This window comes from Bos indicus x Bos taurus, chromosome 17 (assembly GCF_003369695.1).
Source record: "Bos indicus x Bos taurus breed Angus x Brahman F1 hybrid chromosome 17, Bos_hybrid_MaternalHap_v2.0, whole genome shotgun sequence".
In the NCBI taxonomy this organism is placed as follows: Eukaryota; Metazoa; Chordata; class Mammalia; order Artiodactyla; family Bovidae; genus Bos; species Bos indicus x Bos taurus.
Window position 1 is genome coordinate 8,487,204 of NC_040092.1, and position 16,789 is coordinate 8,503,992.

The 16,789-nt window shown below is 50.5% G+C and overlaps 1 protein-coding gene across 1 annotated transcript; it reads right to left on the bottom strand.

Moving 5' to 3' along the window:
• Positions 1–127: 127 nt before the first annotated feature.
• On the bottom strand, positions 128–16,407 carry SELPLG (selectin P ligand). The gene is made up of 2 exons (XM_027566490.1): positions 16,259–16,407; positions 128–2,119 (listed from the first exon to the last, which is right to left on the bottom strand). Exon 2 carries the CDS (start codon positions 2,112–2,114, stop codon positions 831–833), a length of 1,284 nt encoding a protein of 427 aa, XP_027422291.1. The 5' UTR covers positions 2,115–2,119; positions 16,259–16,407; the 3' UTR covers positions 128–830.
• Positions 16,408–16,789: the final 382 nt, after the last annotated feature.

Genomic DNA, 16,789 nt, shown 5'->3' on the forward strand with positions numbered 1-16,789 from the left:
CAAGGTGCCCCCTGAAGTAACCTTAATAGCCTGTGCAGGGGGCTTCCTAAGGGCCCTGGGGCTGGGGGAACAGCAAAAGGACCCACTCTCCACCTGAAGGAAGCAGCCTGAAGCATTCACTCAGCCATCACTTGTTCACCACCAAACATTTACTGACCGTCATGGGGTCGCAGAGAGTCGGACATGACTGAGCGACGTGTGTGTGTGTGTGTGTGTGTGTGTGTGTGTGTGTGTGTCGTCCTGGGCCCTGAGCTGGGTGCCGGGAGACCTCTGCGAGCACCTCAATCAAGGCCCCGGGGGGGGGAGGCGAGGGAGGGCAGGATGGGATTAGGCTGGCACTAGACAATAGCTTGTAGGTCCACAGAGTCCCCTAAGGAACCTACTCAGCCCCCACAACTCACCGTGGGTTCCCTGAGAGATAGCCCAAATGAGGAGCGGGGGGTGATAGAAAGTGAACTAAGGAATCCAGTTCAGAGTACCCCCTTCCTGTGCAGTGACCGTAGAAGGAAACGGTAGCGGGCATGGCAGCAGGGATGAACTCTGAGTCCTCCTGGGTGCGTGAGGATGAGACTCCAGTGGCCAGGGAACGGAGGCGTTAGAGGGAGCCCAGGACACACGGGGGCTGGGCAGGGAGCTGGGGGGTCGTCTGCAGCCTCTACCGGAGGTTCTGTTTGCCAGGCCTGCTTCGGTGCCTGGAGCCTGGCTGCTCTCAGTCTTGTGTGTGGCAGCCCGGGTCCCCGCCCTGAAGATTCCCGTCTCCAGGGGGATCCAAGGCAGCCTGACCCAGGGCTTAGAGCCTCGGCATGGGCCTTGGCTCAGCAGCTCGGGAACTAAGGGAGGAAGCTGTGCAGGGTGAGGTCATCCCCTTCACGGCCCTCCCTCGGCCCCGCCTTCCGGCCCTGTTCCCTGGCCTTGGGCAGGTCCCCGTTGGGCACGGGCGCAGGCCCCTCGCCCCGCTCGGGCAGCAGAGATGAGATGCAGACCATCTCGCTGGGGGAGTAATCGCGCACGGGGTACAGGTGGTTCTTGCGGGAGAGGCGGATGGCCAGCACCACAGTGCACACGAGGAAGATGGTGGCCAGCAGGGCCAGGATGAGGATGGCCAGCAAACACTGCTTCACGGGGCCCGGGTCTGGCAGGCCGTCTGCGGGGAGTGGGGCCACAGAGCTCCAGGGAAAAAGGCTATGATGTTTGTTCCCAGTGAAGTCATCAGACAAGTTGCCAGCTGCGACAGTGGTGCCCTTGGGAGTATAAGAGGCCACAGGAAGGGCTGTGGTTAGGCCCCTTGTGGTAGCAGTTCTCGTGGGCAGGGCCTCCACAGTGGTTGGATCTGTGGGCAGGGCTGGTATGGTAGTGGGCTCCCTGAAAGGGGCTTCTGTGGTGGCCGGTTCCGTGGGCAGAGTCTCTGTGATTTTGGGTTCTGTGGACAGGGACTCTGTGGCTGCGGGTTCTGTGGACAGGGCTTCTGTAAGCCTGGGTTCTGTGGACAGGGCCTCTGTAAGCCTGGGTTCCGTGGACAGGGCCTCTGTGGCTGCGGGTTCTGTGGACAGGGCTTCTGTAAGCCTGGGTTCCGTGGACAGGACCTCTGTGGCCACGGGTTCTGTGGACAGGGCTTCTGTAAGCCTGGGTTCCGTGGACAGGGCCTCTGTGGTCACGGGGTCTGTGGACAGGGCCTCTGTGGCTGCAGCCAGCTCTGTGGATGGATCCTTCACTTTGGGAGGGATTTCAGTAACCAGTTCTTTGGTCAGCGGGACCGGTGTGACCAGTTTTGGACTCAGTTTTTTGGTGGTTGCCCCTGTGGCACTCAGGACAGCAGAGTCCCTTGTGGACACCTCCAGAATGAATGACTCAGGAATCATAGGCCCTGCAGACTCTCTCTGCCCCAGCGTTGTCACCATAGGCAGAAACTTGGGGACCTCAGTGATATTGTCAAGCATCTCTGGAGGGTCCGTTTGTCCTATATAGTCATAGTCTTCATCGTCTTCTGGGTCTGTCTCCTCACCTGGGTATAGGGGGCCTGGGGCCTTCACAGTTTCATTCGTGCTGGTCTCCCCCAGCTGGTGGCTGCTGCCAGGGCCCAGCAGGGCCAGAAGCAGCAGGAGTTGCAGAAACATGGCACCTGGAGGGGGGACATGGACAACAGGGAGTCAGGATAGCTGCACCCCTGGGCCCACCAAGCACCCTTGACCGCGACCCTGGACATCCACATGGTAACACATCTGGTCTGGAGCATCCTCAGCACCCCTCACATGCCTGGTGCACAGAAGCCCCTCCACAAATAGCAGCTGTTACTACTTACCAGGATCAGTGAATCCATCTGGGGGCACTCCTCAACTCCCTTGACCCAGTGCACAGAAATGTATTAATATTTGCCTCAGACCTCCCTGGTGGTCCAGTGGTTAAGAATTTGCCTGCCAGTGCAGGAGACACAGGTTCAATCCCTGGTCTGGGAAGATTCCACGTGCCACTGGGCAGCTAAGCCCGTGCACCACATCTACTGAAGCTGTGCTGCAGAGCCCCTGAGCAACTGCTGCGGAGCCCACACTCCACATCTGCAGAAGCCTGCGTGCCGTAGAGCCTGTGCTATGCGACAGAAGAAGCTGCCACAACGAGAAGCCTGCACATCGCACCTGGAGAGCAGCCCCTCCCGCAGAAAACTAGAGAAAGTCCAAACTAGAGACTAGTTTTATCAAAACTAGAGAAAGTCCATGTGCAGCAGCGAAGACCCAGTGCAGTGTGGGAAGACAGTCTACTGGGGTGTGGAAAGATTACATTAGATCTTCTACTTATATGAACTTCTGTGTCACTTAACTTCTATTTGTGTACACATTTACAATGTCTCATGAGCACAGTGGTACCTGTACACAATTTGTAAATATATCAATGTACCTATCTTGTCCACCGATGGGGTTCATGAGCAAGAGTTTGGTGACCACGGGACTACAGGATAAAGATGCTCGTTTGGCCCTCTGAGGCCTCTTGGAGTGTGATGCTGACTCCTCTCTCTGCATCCCTCTGTTCCAGTTTCCCTTATCTTGGCTCCCATCTCACACAACCCTGGCCTGTCCCTCAGATTCTCAGTCTTCTCATCCTTTCTCCATGTGTTGGCTTGATCCAGTTCCCTTTGACTAGGTCCTCGCTTATATGATGGGGATGATAGCACCTACCTGTAGACTACTGTGAGGATAAAATGAGATGATACCTACAAAGCCCTTAGCATTTTGCTCCTATCTCCAGCTCCTGCAAATAGCAGCTACTTCGGTTCTTTCAGTAAATCTATCCTGTAAGTCCTCGAGGGCCCAGAGCCATCAACTGCTCTATCTGGGGCCAAGAGAACGACTCAAATCTGTTGTGAACAGCCTGTCCTCAGGGAGCTGACAGTCGTCTCGTTTGCCTGTGGGTAGCAGAAGTGACTGTCTGTCTTTGTATTACCCCTCAGCCTCCCGACCAGGGAGCCAGAAAGGGCAGTGCCTCTCCCTTTGGCCATCAGATTGGTCTTTCTTCTTGGCCTTGTGAACACTCATGCCTCCTGGGTTTCTCTCTCTCCCCTTATTCTCCCCCTGGCAGTGGCTGGTGTTTGTGGGATTCAAAATCTTGCAGCTGAGAATCCTGTGGTGACCAACAGCTGTGTTTTGGGCTGAGATTCCTCGATTCCCTGACACAGTACCCTTCCGCAATATGCAATCCAAGGTACTGTGGAAGGGGCCAGGTTGTGGTCCCCAAGGTGGGCTTTCCCCCCAACCCACCCCAGCACACAGAGGCAGCCCAGGGCAAAGGAGGGAACACTGAGCTGCTGTGTAAACTGAGCAGATTGCTTCACCAAGTCTGAGCCTCAGTTTCCTTATCTGTAAGATGGGCAGTATTGCCTCAAAGATGAGAATGGAGTGAAATGCTGCAGGAAGGACCCTGATGCTGGCATCCAGCAGGGGGCTATGGACAGAGGAGCAGAGGAGATGAGGGGTGCCTCTGACTCAGGAGGGTACGGAAGTGGCGACCTCCCTACCTCCCCACGTTAGGGAAGCTGCAAAGACCTGTGTGAGAGCAGAGACCTCCCTGCCTGTTCGGGATGCAACAGGGAGCACTGGGAAAAGCCAATATCTCCCTTCCTGGGACTAAGCCGACCAGCTCATGCCAGAGTGGAGCAGAGCCTGGATAATTTCCAAAACTTTTCCTTGTTTTTTTTCAGTTGGAGTACAATTGATTTTACAATGTTGGGTTAGTTTCAGGTGCACGGCAAAGTGATTCCAGTATACATTTGTTGATACATATATCTACTTTTTCAAAGCATTTTCTCATTTATTCAATACCTTTCCTTGTACTTCACGTAATTCAGAGCAGAGAACAGTTGTTCATCATTTGTTGAATATCTGTAACTCACTCATAGACCCTCTGCTTCTAGACTCAATTCAACCTCTCACATGTTAGTTAAAATTATGATGGTTTCTAAAATACCAGTCTGATCTTACCTTAAAATAATTTCTTAAACTAAACAATGATATTTGCACCAGACACATCTGGCTTTCACAGATATCCTCATTTTACTGAGGAGGGTGAAGCTCAGAGAGGTAGAGCGACTTGCCCAAAGACACACAGCTGCCAAGTCGCGGAGACCAGATTCAAAGCTAGCGAGAACTCAGGAAGGCTTTGTGGAGAGACCTAACCTAGCTGAGAGAGCAGAAGGTGCAAAGCCTTGGAACCCAGTTAGGAGAGGGAGGGCAAAGAAGGAATCAGGAGGACCTTGAAGGCTGTAACACCCAGAAAGGTTGGTGCTCTCTGTACTGGGTACTATGCAGGGCACAAGGTTGAGAGCACAGATTTTCAGGTCCAACAAAAGGATGGTCAAGTCTCAGCTCTGTCCCTTACAAGTGAAATCACCCTGACTCAGATCTTTGCCTTTCTGAGCCTCAGTTTCATCATCTGTAAAATGGGAACAACAAACGCCACCCATCTCATAGGGTTTTGGGGAGAATGCAATGACATAATGAATTCAAAAGTGCCAGCTTGCAGCTCGTGCTTAATAAATGTGTCATACACGTGTGCACACACACACATTCTTTGCCTCTGAATTTGCCTTTGGGAGGCAGACGTTTTTTGCACCTCGGGAAAGAGTATATGGCCTAATCTTGGCCCCACTTTCCTGACGGCAGGGGACTTTAAGAGGAAGCCATGTTTAGGACATATTTCGTAACTATGAGCTTGGGCACTACCCCCACTACCCCCACTTGGGCAGTTCTCGGTTCCTGGAAGGCAGAGCGCTTAGCCACTTCCTGGAAGCAGAAAGGGAGAACAAAAACAGAAGACCCAACCCACCGGCTCCCGGGTCAGGGAGGTACCTGGGTGAGTCAGGGAGATTGGGAGGGTACTGTGGAAGGGGCCAGGTTGTGGTCCCCAAGGTGGGCTGTCCCCCTGCACCCATCCCTTCACACGGAGGCAGCCTGGGGTGGAAGAGAGACCACTGAGCTGCTGTATAACCTGAGCAGATCGCTTTACCAAGTCTGAGCCTCGGTTTCCTCATCTGTAAGATGGGTGGTATTGTCTCAAAGATGAGAACAGAATGAGATGCTGCAGGAAGGTCCCTTGATGCTGGCATCCAGCAGGGGGCTATGGACAGAGGAACAGAGGAGACGGGGGGCGGGCCTCTTGACTCCGGGAGGGTACGGAGGTGGCGACCTCCCTACCTCTCTACATTAGGGAAGCTGCAAAGACCTATGTGAGAGCAGAGACTTCCCTGCCTGTTCGGGATGCAACAGGGAGCCCTGGGAAAAGCCAGTATCTCCCTGCCTGGGCCTAAGCCGACCAGCTCGTCCCAAATGTTCCCAGTGTTAGCACTGACCATCCCTCGTCCCCATCAGTCTCAGGCAACCAGGACCCTGGGACCTGCCATACTGTGGGCTTCAAGAGGAAGGTTACCGGGGATACAGCACCCTGGAGCCAGGCTGCAGCTGGGCAGGCCTCACCCATATGACTGAAACCCGCACGGTTCCCAGAGGCTCTGTGACTGCAAAGAGCCTCGCAGGTAACAAGGAGAGGAGCAGAGTGCAAGCAGCATCTGTGGCAGGTAGGATAATGACTTTCATCTTTGCTAGGACACGTGTACCCTAACGAAACAAGATGGCATAAACCCCCACTGTGGATGGATCGTTTCACCAACTCATCATGTGGGGGACCCGTTCGCCTACCCACCTGGCGCGGGCCGCTCTGGTTCCTGTTACACAGATTAGGGAAGCGAGGCTGAGGGTAGTGAAGCCATTTCCTTCAGCCCCCACCTTTTGCCTCTTCTCTCCTCTGATGGCAGGAAAATAGTTGCTTACCACCGGAGAGGGGTGGGTGGGGCACAGAGAGGGGCAGAGAGATGCCACATCCTATTTATCTCATCGCTTGCCCGACAGAGGTGATCAGACACTGCCCGTTTCCTTCCACCCTGAACTGGGGTACTTCTGCCTGAGCCGCTCTCAGGCAGTGTAGACTAGAGAGCTGCCAGGGGCCACCCCCACACCCACCCGAGCCCCAAGCTCTGCACGGCTGCCCTGGACCACTCAGGAAAGACACTCATGGGACTCAAGACATTTGGGACCTCCCAGCTGGAATCCTGAATCCCAGCATTCAAAAGCTTGAAATCTGAGGATCCAAAGGATGGAGCATCTCAGGGTGTGGGTTGAACAGCCTCAAGAGAGGGGATCCAGTGGAGGCCCAGGCGTCCCCCCACTCCCAAGATCCCAGCTCAGGTCTGAGTTCTGCTGGACTGGACGTGTGACCAAGGAGGACCCTGTGGGGCCTTCTTAGGACAGACACTGCACCCCCCCTCTCCCCCGCATATTCTCTGCTTTAGCTCTTCCCTGAAGTACCTAGATAACAGTACCTGATGCACATTTCCTGAGTTGTTTTACAGATGCTAGATAGCCCTTCTCCCACCAGGTGGATGAACACGTAGCCCCCAGACCTGGCACCCGAGGCTTGATGATGTTAACCTCTGTGATGCTGCCCTGTTACCCAACCATCAACCAGTCAGAACTGTGCAACTCTCCTCCTTCCCTCATCTGGCCTTGAAAAATGCTTTGCAGGACTTCCCGGGTGGTCCAGTGGTTAAGACTTTTCCTTTCAAAGCAGAGGCTGTGGGTTCGGATCCTTGGAGAGCTAAGATCCCATATGCCTTGCAGCCAAAAAAAAATAAGAAAATAGAAAACAGAAGCATACACTGTAACAAATTCAATAAAGACTTTAAACATGGTCCACATCAAAAAAGATCTTTAAAAAAATAAAAGTGCTTTGCAAAGCCTCATAGGGGAGTTCCGGCTTTTTGAGCCCTAGCTGTCCTAGACCCCTTGTCTGCTACCCTGCAGTAAACACTGCCTTTTCCTCCCCCACAACATGGTGTCAGTAGATTGGCTTGACTGCACACAAGAGAGCGGACCCCAGTTTTGGTAACAGACAGGCCCTGGCCCCGCTCAGGATCAAATCCAGTATCAAACCAGATCCAGTCCCACCTCTGTCACATACAAGCTGTGTGACCTTGGGCAACTGAACCCACCTCTCTGAGCCGTGAGTTCCTTATCTGGAATACAAGATTCCAGTAGCGCCTATGTATGCTTTGTGGGATTGTTACAGGTTGAAGTGAGCTGGTCCAGGTTGAACATTTAGTACCTGGTAGGCGCTCACTAAATCCCATGAATGGAGGAGCCTGGTAGGCTGCAGTCCATGGGTTTGCGAAGAGTTGGACACGACTGAGCGACTTCATGTTCACTTTTCACTTTCATGCATTGGAGAAGGAAATGGTAACCCACTCCAGTGTTCTTGCCTGGAGGATCCCAGGGATGGGGGAGCCTGGTGGGCTGCCGTCTATGGGGTCGCACAGAGTCGGACACGACTGAAGCAACTTAGCAGGCGCTCACTAAAGGCAAGCTGCTGTCATTGTCGTTCTGTACAGAAGGTCCTATCCCTGAAAAATCTGCAACCCTGGGATAGCTGTGACACACTTCTGACCTTGTTAGTCAGAAAGAGCCAGGGCCAGAAGCCCCAGAAGCCTGGGTACCATACACAGCCTCAGTCTCCTGTGGTTTGTGAATCACATGTATTTAGTATAGACAACGCCCTGTGCACTGTTCTAAGAGCTATGCATGAATTATCAACTCACTCAGTCCTCACAACCTCCTCATATTAACCCCATGTGAAATATGGGGAAACTGAGGCTCACTTGGTGCTTAGAACCACATGGCCAGTAAGAGAAGGAGCAGGAATTTGAACCTGGGTGGTCTTGCTCCAGAGCCCACCTCATAGGCACAGCTCCGTACCACCTGTGAACCAGGCCTGGACGTTCTCTGGAGCCAGAATAAATGATGCTTCCTCCAAGAAGCCCTCCCAGATCACCCAGGCATGATTAGTCAGGTTATTTAAACGTTTTTAAAAAAATGCTTGTTTACTTTCAAAACATTCATTCCCATCAGTCCATAAATGCTAAATAGGAACCAGAAACTCTTATGACTCATGCTACATGCCCCGGGCTTAGCAGACAGACAGGTGCTGGGTAGGTGCTGTGATATTGATCCCTTGGAGTGCAGGCAGCGTGGCCGGCCACCTCCTTCAGATCTCAAGTCTCCAGTGGATGCCCAGTCCCCACGGGCCTGGCATCCTGGGGGCTCATTAAAGACGTGTTTCAGGAGTGGACACAAAACTGGGACCTGGCAACAGGCTCTCAGCTGCCCAGAGTATGCCATTTGCAGACTTTCGGCCTCACGTGCGTCATCCTGTACTTCCCAACCTTTTCTTATCAATTACCCCAGAGCCATCAAGGAGCCTTTCCAGACATTACGCACATGTGCTCAGTTGCTTCAGCTGTGTAAGACTCTCTGCAACCCCGTGGACTGCAGCCCATCAGGCTCCTCCATCCATGGGATTCTCCGGGTGAGAATACTGGAGTGGGTAGCAGGGCTTCCCTGGCGGCTCAGACAGTAAAGAATCTGCCTGCAGTGCAGGAGACCCAGATTCGATCCCTGGGTTAGGAAGATCCCCTGGAGAATTTCGTGGACAGAGGAGCTTGGCTGGCTACAATCCATGGGGTGGGTCACAGAAAGTCCGAAGCGACTGAGCGACTAACACTTTCATTTTTTTTTCATACCTGGTGAATGTTATGTGGACCTTTACAGACACACAAACCATAGTGACATCTAAGATTTTTTTTTTTTGCCTTCCTCTCATCGTCCAAAAAAACCCAACTCTTGGAACTTCCCCAGTGGTTTTAGTGGTGAAGACTCCAACCCAATGCAAGCAGCATGGGTTCAATCTTGGTTGGGGAACTAAGATCCCATATGCCCCTCCAGTGTGGATAAAAAAAATGGAAAAGAAAAGAAAAAAAATTCAAGTCTCAACTGTCGTACCCAAATTTGCTGGTCTGGTAACAGAGGAGGTGAGGTCCTTCCACAAATGAATTCACTGAGACCTACACTTGGTTTTAGCTTAAGAACTGACAATTTTCAGAGGCTATCTGTAGACAGACAGACGGACCGACACACGGACACACACACACACCAGCCATCCTGTAACAGAAGAACAAGCCTGACTCCATCCTGTCTGCCTTTAAAAGACGGGGGATGTTTCAAATATCCCCAAAAATAGTCTTCTGGGGGTGCATTTTGGGTAAGTGAGTGGTCTGATTACAGTTATGCTGCTGCTGCTGCTAAGTCGCTTCAGTCGTGTCTGACTCTGTGCGACCCCATGGACGACAGCCCATGAGGCTCCCCCATCCCTGGGATTCTCTAGGCAAGAACACTGGAGTGGGTTGCCATTTCCTTCTCCAATGCATGAAAGTGAAAAGTAGCGACCCCATGGACTGCAGCCCACCAGGCTCCTCCGTCCATGGGATTTTCCAGGCAAAAGTACTGGAGTGGGGTGCCATTGCCTTCTGTGGATTACAGATATGAACCCATGACTAAGAGGAAGAGGACATTTTACTGTAATGATGTGGGGGCCACTGTACCTATTAGGATCTGAGAAACCTTGGCCTTTGAATGACTCTCTAAATTACAATTGTGAAATTAGAGCCATTCTTTGAAGAAGTGGGGAAGAATGATAAAATCCCCTCTGTGCAAACAATTACATCAGGATGAGAAAAGTCCTACAGTTGTTGCTTTATACAGGCTTTTCAAAGGCTTGAAAAGAAGCCCAAGGGAAAACCTGTCACACAGGAAGAAAAGGAAAGGAAGGAGATTGAAGCCATGTTGCTCCAGACCCGAAGTGCTCCTCTGGCGGAGCTGGCTGTCCCAGCCACTCCAGCCACTATGCCAACATATCCACTCCTCCCACTGCCTCCCATTCTTCTTGCTCCAGCCCTACGTCCCAACACTGGGGCTCGGGAAGTAGTTGGACTGGTTCCCTCTCCTTAAAGGGATCAGTTATCTTCCTGGGCACTGGAACCTGGTCTGGTGTCACTCTCCAAGACCCAACATGGCACCCAATTTGGACCGGGAGCCACTCCCAGAGCAGGGCAATTGCCCCATAGAGGGCATAAATGAAAAAGGCCAGCTGGCTGGGTTCCTATGGATGCACAGACCCTTCTCAACCTTGGATTTATTTAATTGGACAACCCTCCTTATAGGGAGGATTCTTTCCAAAGGACAGAATTGTTTTGCTACCCATTAACCACCCTACCTGAACAGACATACACAGTCTTCTCAATATGATCTTCATAGGAGATGAAAGGAGAAATGGTCACTGATCAGGCTAGGGAAGAAGCATACCAGCTCCACCTAATGGACTCAAATGGTACACCCAAAGCCCACTTGGCAGCACCCACAGCTGAACCAAACTGGGAGCCTTTGTGGGGGAGCCATGTCCGTTTTTGCTTGTTTTTGGCCATGCCGCACAGCATGCGGATCTTAGTTCCCCAACCAGAGATCAAACCCGGAGCCACAGAAGTGAAACGCTGAGTCCTAACCACTGAACCCCCAGGAATTCCCAATGCCCTTATTAGAGCACTACTGTAAGTGCATCTTGGCAGGGCTTCAAAAAGGGGTCCCAAAACAAGAGTTTGAAAAAGTTCAAGAAATTCAGCACAAATCAAGTGAAGACCTCTCTAAATTTGGTGGAAGAATTCATCAGACTCTATAAAGATGCAGATCCTGAGGGCCCTGAAAACACTAAAAAGGCAAATGCAAACTTTATGGGGCAGAGTGCCCCAGATATCAGGAGAAAGTTGTAAAAATTAGACAGTGCCTTTAGAATGAATCCTTCTCAGTTGGTAGACATTGCTTTTGAGGTATTCAACAGTAGAGAACAGACACAGACAAAAGAAGCCCAAGGTGAAATGCTATTTTTCTAACGGCTGTGTTGGATTCCTGGAAGACAGGAGGCTCTAAGAAAGGTAAGCTAGCACTACACACGAAACAGTGGACTTACTGTAAAGAGAAAGGACACTGGGGAGAAGAGAGCGCCTGAAATTAAAGGAAAAGAGGGCTAAAGACATGGAAGCAAGCTGAATGTTCACTGACAAATGAATGGATAAAGAAGATGTGGTGTGTATATGTGTATATATACATACACACATAAAAAGGAATGCATTTGAGTCAGTTTTAATGAGGTGGATGAACCTAGAACCTATTATACAGAGTGAGGTGAGTCTGAAAGAGAAAGATAAATACCGTATTTTAACACATATATATGGAATCTAGAAAAATGGTACTGAAGAATTTATTTACAGGGCAACAGTGGAGAGATATAGAGAATAGACTTATGAACATGGGGAGAGGGGAAGAGAGGGTGAGATGTATGGAAAGAGTAACATGGAAACTTAGTTCAGTTCAGTTCAGTTCAGTCGCTCAGTCGTGTCCGACTCTTTGCGACCCCATGAACTGCAGCACGCCAGGCCTCCCTGTCCGTCACCAACACCCGGAGTTCACCCAAACTCATGTGCGTGGAGTCAGTGATGCCATCCAGCCATCTCATCCTCTGTCGTCCCCTTCTCCTCCTGCCCCCAATCCCTCCCAGCATCAGAGTCTTTTCCAATGAGTCAACTCTTCGCATGAAGTGGCCAAAGTATTGGAGTTTCAGCTTTAGCATCAGTCCTTCCAAAGAACACCCAGGACTGATCTTTAGAAGGGACTGGTTGGACCTCCTTGCAGTCCAAGGGACTCTCATTACCATACGTAAAATTAATAGCCAACGGGAATTTGCTGTCTGGCTCAGGAAACTCAAACAGGAGCTCTGTATCAACCTAGAAGGGTGGGACGGGGAGGGAGATGGGAGGGAGTTTCAAAAGGGAGGGGATATATGTATACCTATGGCTGACTCATGCTGAGGTTTGACAGAAAACAGCAAAATTCTGTAAAGCAATTATCCTTCAATAAAAAATAAATTACTTAAAAAAAAAGATATGGTGTGTACATGTGTATTACATACACACATACACAATGGGATACTACTCAGCCATTAAAAAAGAACAAAATAATGCCAGTTGTAACAATATGCATGAAGCTAGAGATTATCATACCGAGTGAAATAAGCTATATAGAGAAAGAAAAATATATCATTTATTTGTGGAATCTCAAAAAAAAGATACAAAATCAGCTTTTTATAAAACAGAAATAGACCTACAGAAATAGAAAACAAATCTATGGTTACTAAAGGGAAAGGGGGTTGGGAAGGAATAAGAATATGCAATTAACATTCTTATATACTGCTATATATAAAATAAACAACAAGAACCTACCGTATGGTACAGAGAGCTACCCTGAGTATTTTGTAATCACCTAAACGGGAGAAGAATCTGAAAAAGGATATAGACAAATATATGTATAACTGAATCACTGTATTATATACTTGAAAACAACGCAACATTGTAAACCAACTATACTTCAATAAAAAAAAGTTTCTAAAAGAGGGCTAGAAATGGATAGTAAAGGACAGGAGTGGGGCCTATCAGACGGTAGAGAGGGGAGAATGTTCAGATGATGAATGAAGAGGCCTGGGGTTCCTCTGGATGTACGACACTCAATTCAAACATCCCCACAGGAGCCCTGGGTAAAACTGACAATGAGTAGCAAACTGGTTGATTTTCTGGTAGACACGAGGGAACAAACTCCATACTAGACCCTCAGTTTAGTCGTTGAAAAGACCTGATGCTGGGAAAGACTGAAGGCGGGAGGAGAAGGGGACGACAGAGGGTAAGATGGTTGGATGGCATCACCGACTCAATGGATGTGAGTTTGAGTAAACCCGGGAGGTGGTGATGGACAGGGAGGCCTGGCGTGCTGCAGTCCATGGGGTCGCAGAGAGTTGGACACGATTGAGCAACTGAACTGAACTGAAACCCTCAGTTAGCACAGAGAACCTCCCAGTCTACGCCAGTCAGTGGGCTGTCAGGGGAAGTACAGAGGTGATCATTTTCACAACCACTGGAATGCCACCTAGGAAATCTGATATTAAAATATAGTTTCCTGTACATGCCTGAATTCCCTATCCTCATCCTAGGCCAAGATCATCTCTGTAAACTAAATGCTCAAGTGACGTTTTCCGATGGGACCACTAGATATCAGAGTCCCACCGAAACCTGCTTTGAAACCTACAGAGGGCTCTCCTAGAAAACTCAGAAAAATGGACAAAACTTAGATGATCTCCCTGAGGTCTACAGAAAGGTAAGACCAGAAGTATGGGCCAATGGCATCCCAAGAAAGGCAAATTATCGCCCAATCTGTATTGCCTAACATCAGTGACAATGTGCTTGCTTTTATCTACAAATATCAGCCAAGTATCATATTGATTGGAAACTACTCATGTACCTGGGGATAAGGCCTTGCCAGTTGTCCTGCAAAGGATTAGAGTGGTTCCCAGAAGCAAGCTTAAATTAAGCTCTTTTGAAATATTGGATTCCTGGTGTCCGCCTGACCAAGAGAACCTGTAGCCAATAGGTCGACAGACTCGGTGTTGCAATCCATTAGATCTTAAGTTGCTGTTTCAAGTCAGCCCCTACCATATAAGTAATGAGGACTTCACTCTCTCATTTCACTGGTACTTGCTGGAAAGGAAATGCTTTAATCAAGCTCTGTCCAAGTGGGGCTAACAGGGGAAATATACAAAGATAGCACATGGCAGAGCAGCCTCGGTGCCCTCAAGTGCTAGAGTTTATATACAGGTAAAGTGGAATTATATACATATACACACACGTGTGTGTGTTCAAGTGCTCGTCTAAGTGTGCATACGTGCTCACTCAGTGGTGTCCAACTCTTTGTGGCCCTATGGACTGTAACCTGCCAGGTTCCTCTGTCCATGGGATTCTCCAGGTGAGAGAATTGGAGTAGGTTGCCATTTCCTCCTCCAAGGGATCTTCCCAACCGAGAAATCAAACCCACGTCTCCTTCAGCTTCTGCATTGGCCGGCTGAGCCACCTGGCAAGACTTCTTGTCTTAAGTGTGACAGAACTGCAAAAAGGCGGGGCAGTGTCCTCAGAATGCAAACGGCTTATGCTCAACCTAGGACTTGGGAATACTGCCAGTTTCAAGTTGATAAATTCCATTCCCCCATCACCCCTTCCTCGCCCTTGTTCAGCAAGAAGTAGCCAGGATGATCACTGACCCCACCCTCGCCACCCCCACCGCTGCCAACATTGTGGGATGGACACGGACAGTAGGGAGCCCTAACAGAGAAGAACAGACCTGGCTCCACGTTAGATCTACTCCTTTAGCTCTAACCTTTGTATTCTGTTGCCTCTGGTTAGGCCTTCTGGCTCTGCACTTTTGTAAAGAAAAAAAAAAAAAAGTGTCACCTATAGCCAGAAATACACATACTGTTTTGTTTCTCAAGGCTCTGCCTCCCAGACTTGACCTTTAAAGGTATAACAGTTTTCCATTCATATAGAGATTAAAAAGTTGCCGAACAAAAAATAACAATTGTCTTGGTAGAGGTTTATAGGAACACCGTGACCAGAACTACTGTGGACAGCTGCAAGAACTAAGGATTCCAACTCCAAGAAGTTTGCAGCAACCAGCCACCCCACCCCTCCCTTTTAGTATAAAAGCAGCCTGGATCCTAACTCAAGTAAGATGGTTCTTTGGGACCCTAGTGGGCCATCTCCTCAGTCAACTGGCTTTCTGGATAAAGTTGCTCTTCCTTATACCAACACATTGTCTCTCGATGCTTACGTCCTGTCCTGCAGTGAGCAGCACAACCAGTAACAATCCTATTTCCTTCTAGCCACAGGCCACCCCCACCCTCTGCCTGCTCCGGCTCAGCAAAAGGAGACCGGGAGACCAAAACTTGGGATCTCTGTGGGCTCCATGAGGGTCCGGTGACCAGATGGAGCCACCACAAATGCAAGCCTGCCCACCTCCCAGCTGTACCGCCGTGGGGCAGCTGCTTCACCCCTCTAAGCCTTGGTTTCTTCATCTGTTAAAAGGGGGCACAGAGTTCTCTGATGACTCCCTGACTCCTCTGAAGGCTGAGGTTCCCAGGTGGTGCTCACCCTGCAGCCCAGCCCATTCTGTTCAGTTTCAGTCTGCCGGGTCTGCTGGCCCAGCCAAGCCGGGTGAGGAAGACGTCTACCGTGCAGGGTGTGGCCTGCCTGAGGCAAGGGGAGCCACATTCCAAGAAAAAAAGAATTCCAGGCAACCAGAGCCTACCGGCCCTGATACTTTCCTTGTCTCTGTGTATGTGTGTGTATAGAGGGACACTGCTTGAGCCACCAGCCCCCCACCATGCCCTTATATGCCCCTAAAGCACTCCGGACACAAAACAGGAATATTCTCATCATTATTCTGACTTTCTCTTTTGCTGGCGGTAGTTTCTGAATTCTAATATTTTAATAATTTGCTGTGCACACGCATCCCTTCCTCAGTCCTATAAAAATGTAAAGAACACAGGTTTGAAAAATGCAATTTTAAATGGATCCACAGCCTGAGCAAATCTCTTCTCTGGGCCTTGGTTTCCCACACGTGAAGGGGTAGGATGATTTTTAGGGAAACATTCCTGATTTCTCCATTAAAAAAAAGAATTCACAGTAACCCCCAAGCCGGCAGCTGCTGGCAAAACTCGTGGGAAGGGACAGATGAAAGTTGAGGGGGTTAGGACCCAGAAGAGACAGCAGAATAAAGCTCTGAACTCCAGGCACACCTCAATCCCGAGTGCCCAGAGTGTTGAGATGCTCGTTCCAGGGGCTGCACCTCAGGTCCTGCCTGGGGCTGGCCGCCAGCCTGCCCTTGTCTGTCAGGCAGGCCTGCTGGCCCTTGGGGACTCTACCACCCAGCCACTCCCCGTGGTTTTGCAAGCTGGCACTTACCGTGCTCAGCAGACCATGGGACAGCCACCTCGTGGGCCCAGGAGAAGTGGTTCCTCTGCTTTAGCGACAAGGACTCAGCCTGTGCTGCCGAGCACAGCTGTGGCACCCCTGCCGTGGTCTCGGATCGCACCAACCCCCAGCGGCCGTGTGTAAAAGAAGGAAGCGAGAGTGTGGTTACTCAAGGCCACGTGACAGCCCACAGCCCCTTGTTTGTGACAGCTTCGGGGACGTTAATCAAGCCTGGTGGAGAGTGAGAGACAGGGGCCTGCAGGGCCTGAGGTCACTCTCAGGTTCCTGACCGTGAAAAACACCTAGAACCACATGGGAACTCGTGGGGGAGTAGTTGGGAGGAGGCTCAAGTTGAGAAAGGCCACACCACAGTATTACCACAGGGATGGAGGGTGGGGTGAGAAGGCACCCCGCCCTAGAAGGGAGGGATTGACCAGATGCAAAGGAGGATGGTTCTCGATTCTTGGCCAAGAAAAGAACTGGGGGTGGGGGAGATTCAAATCACAGATCTTCCTGAGCTTT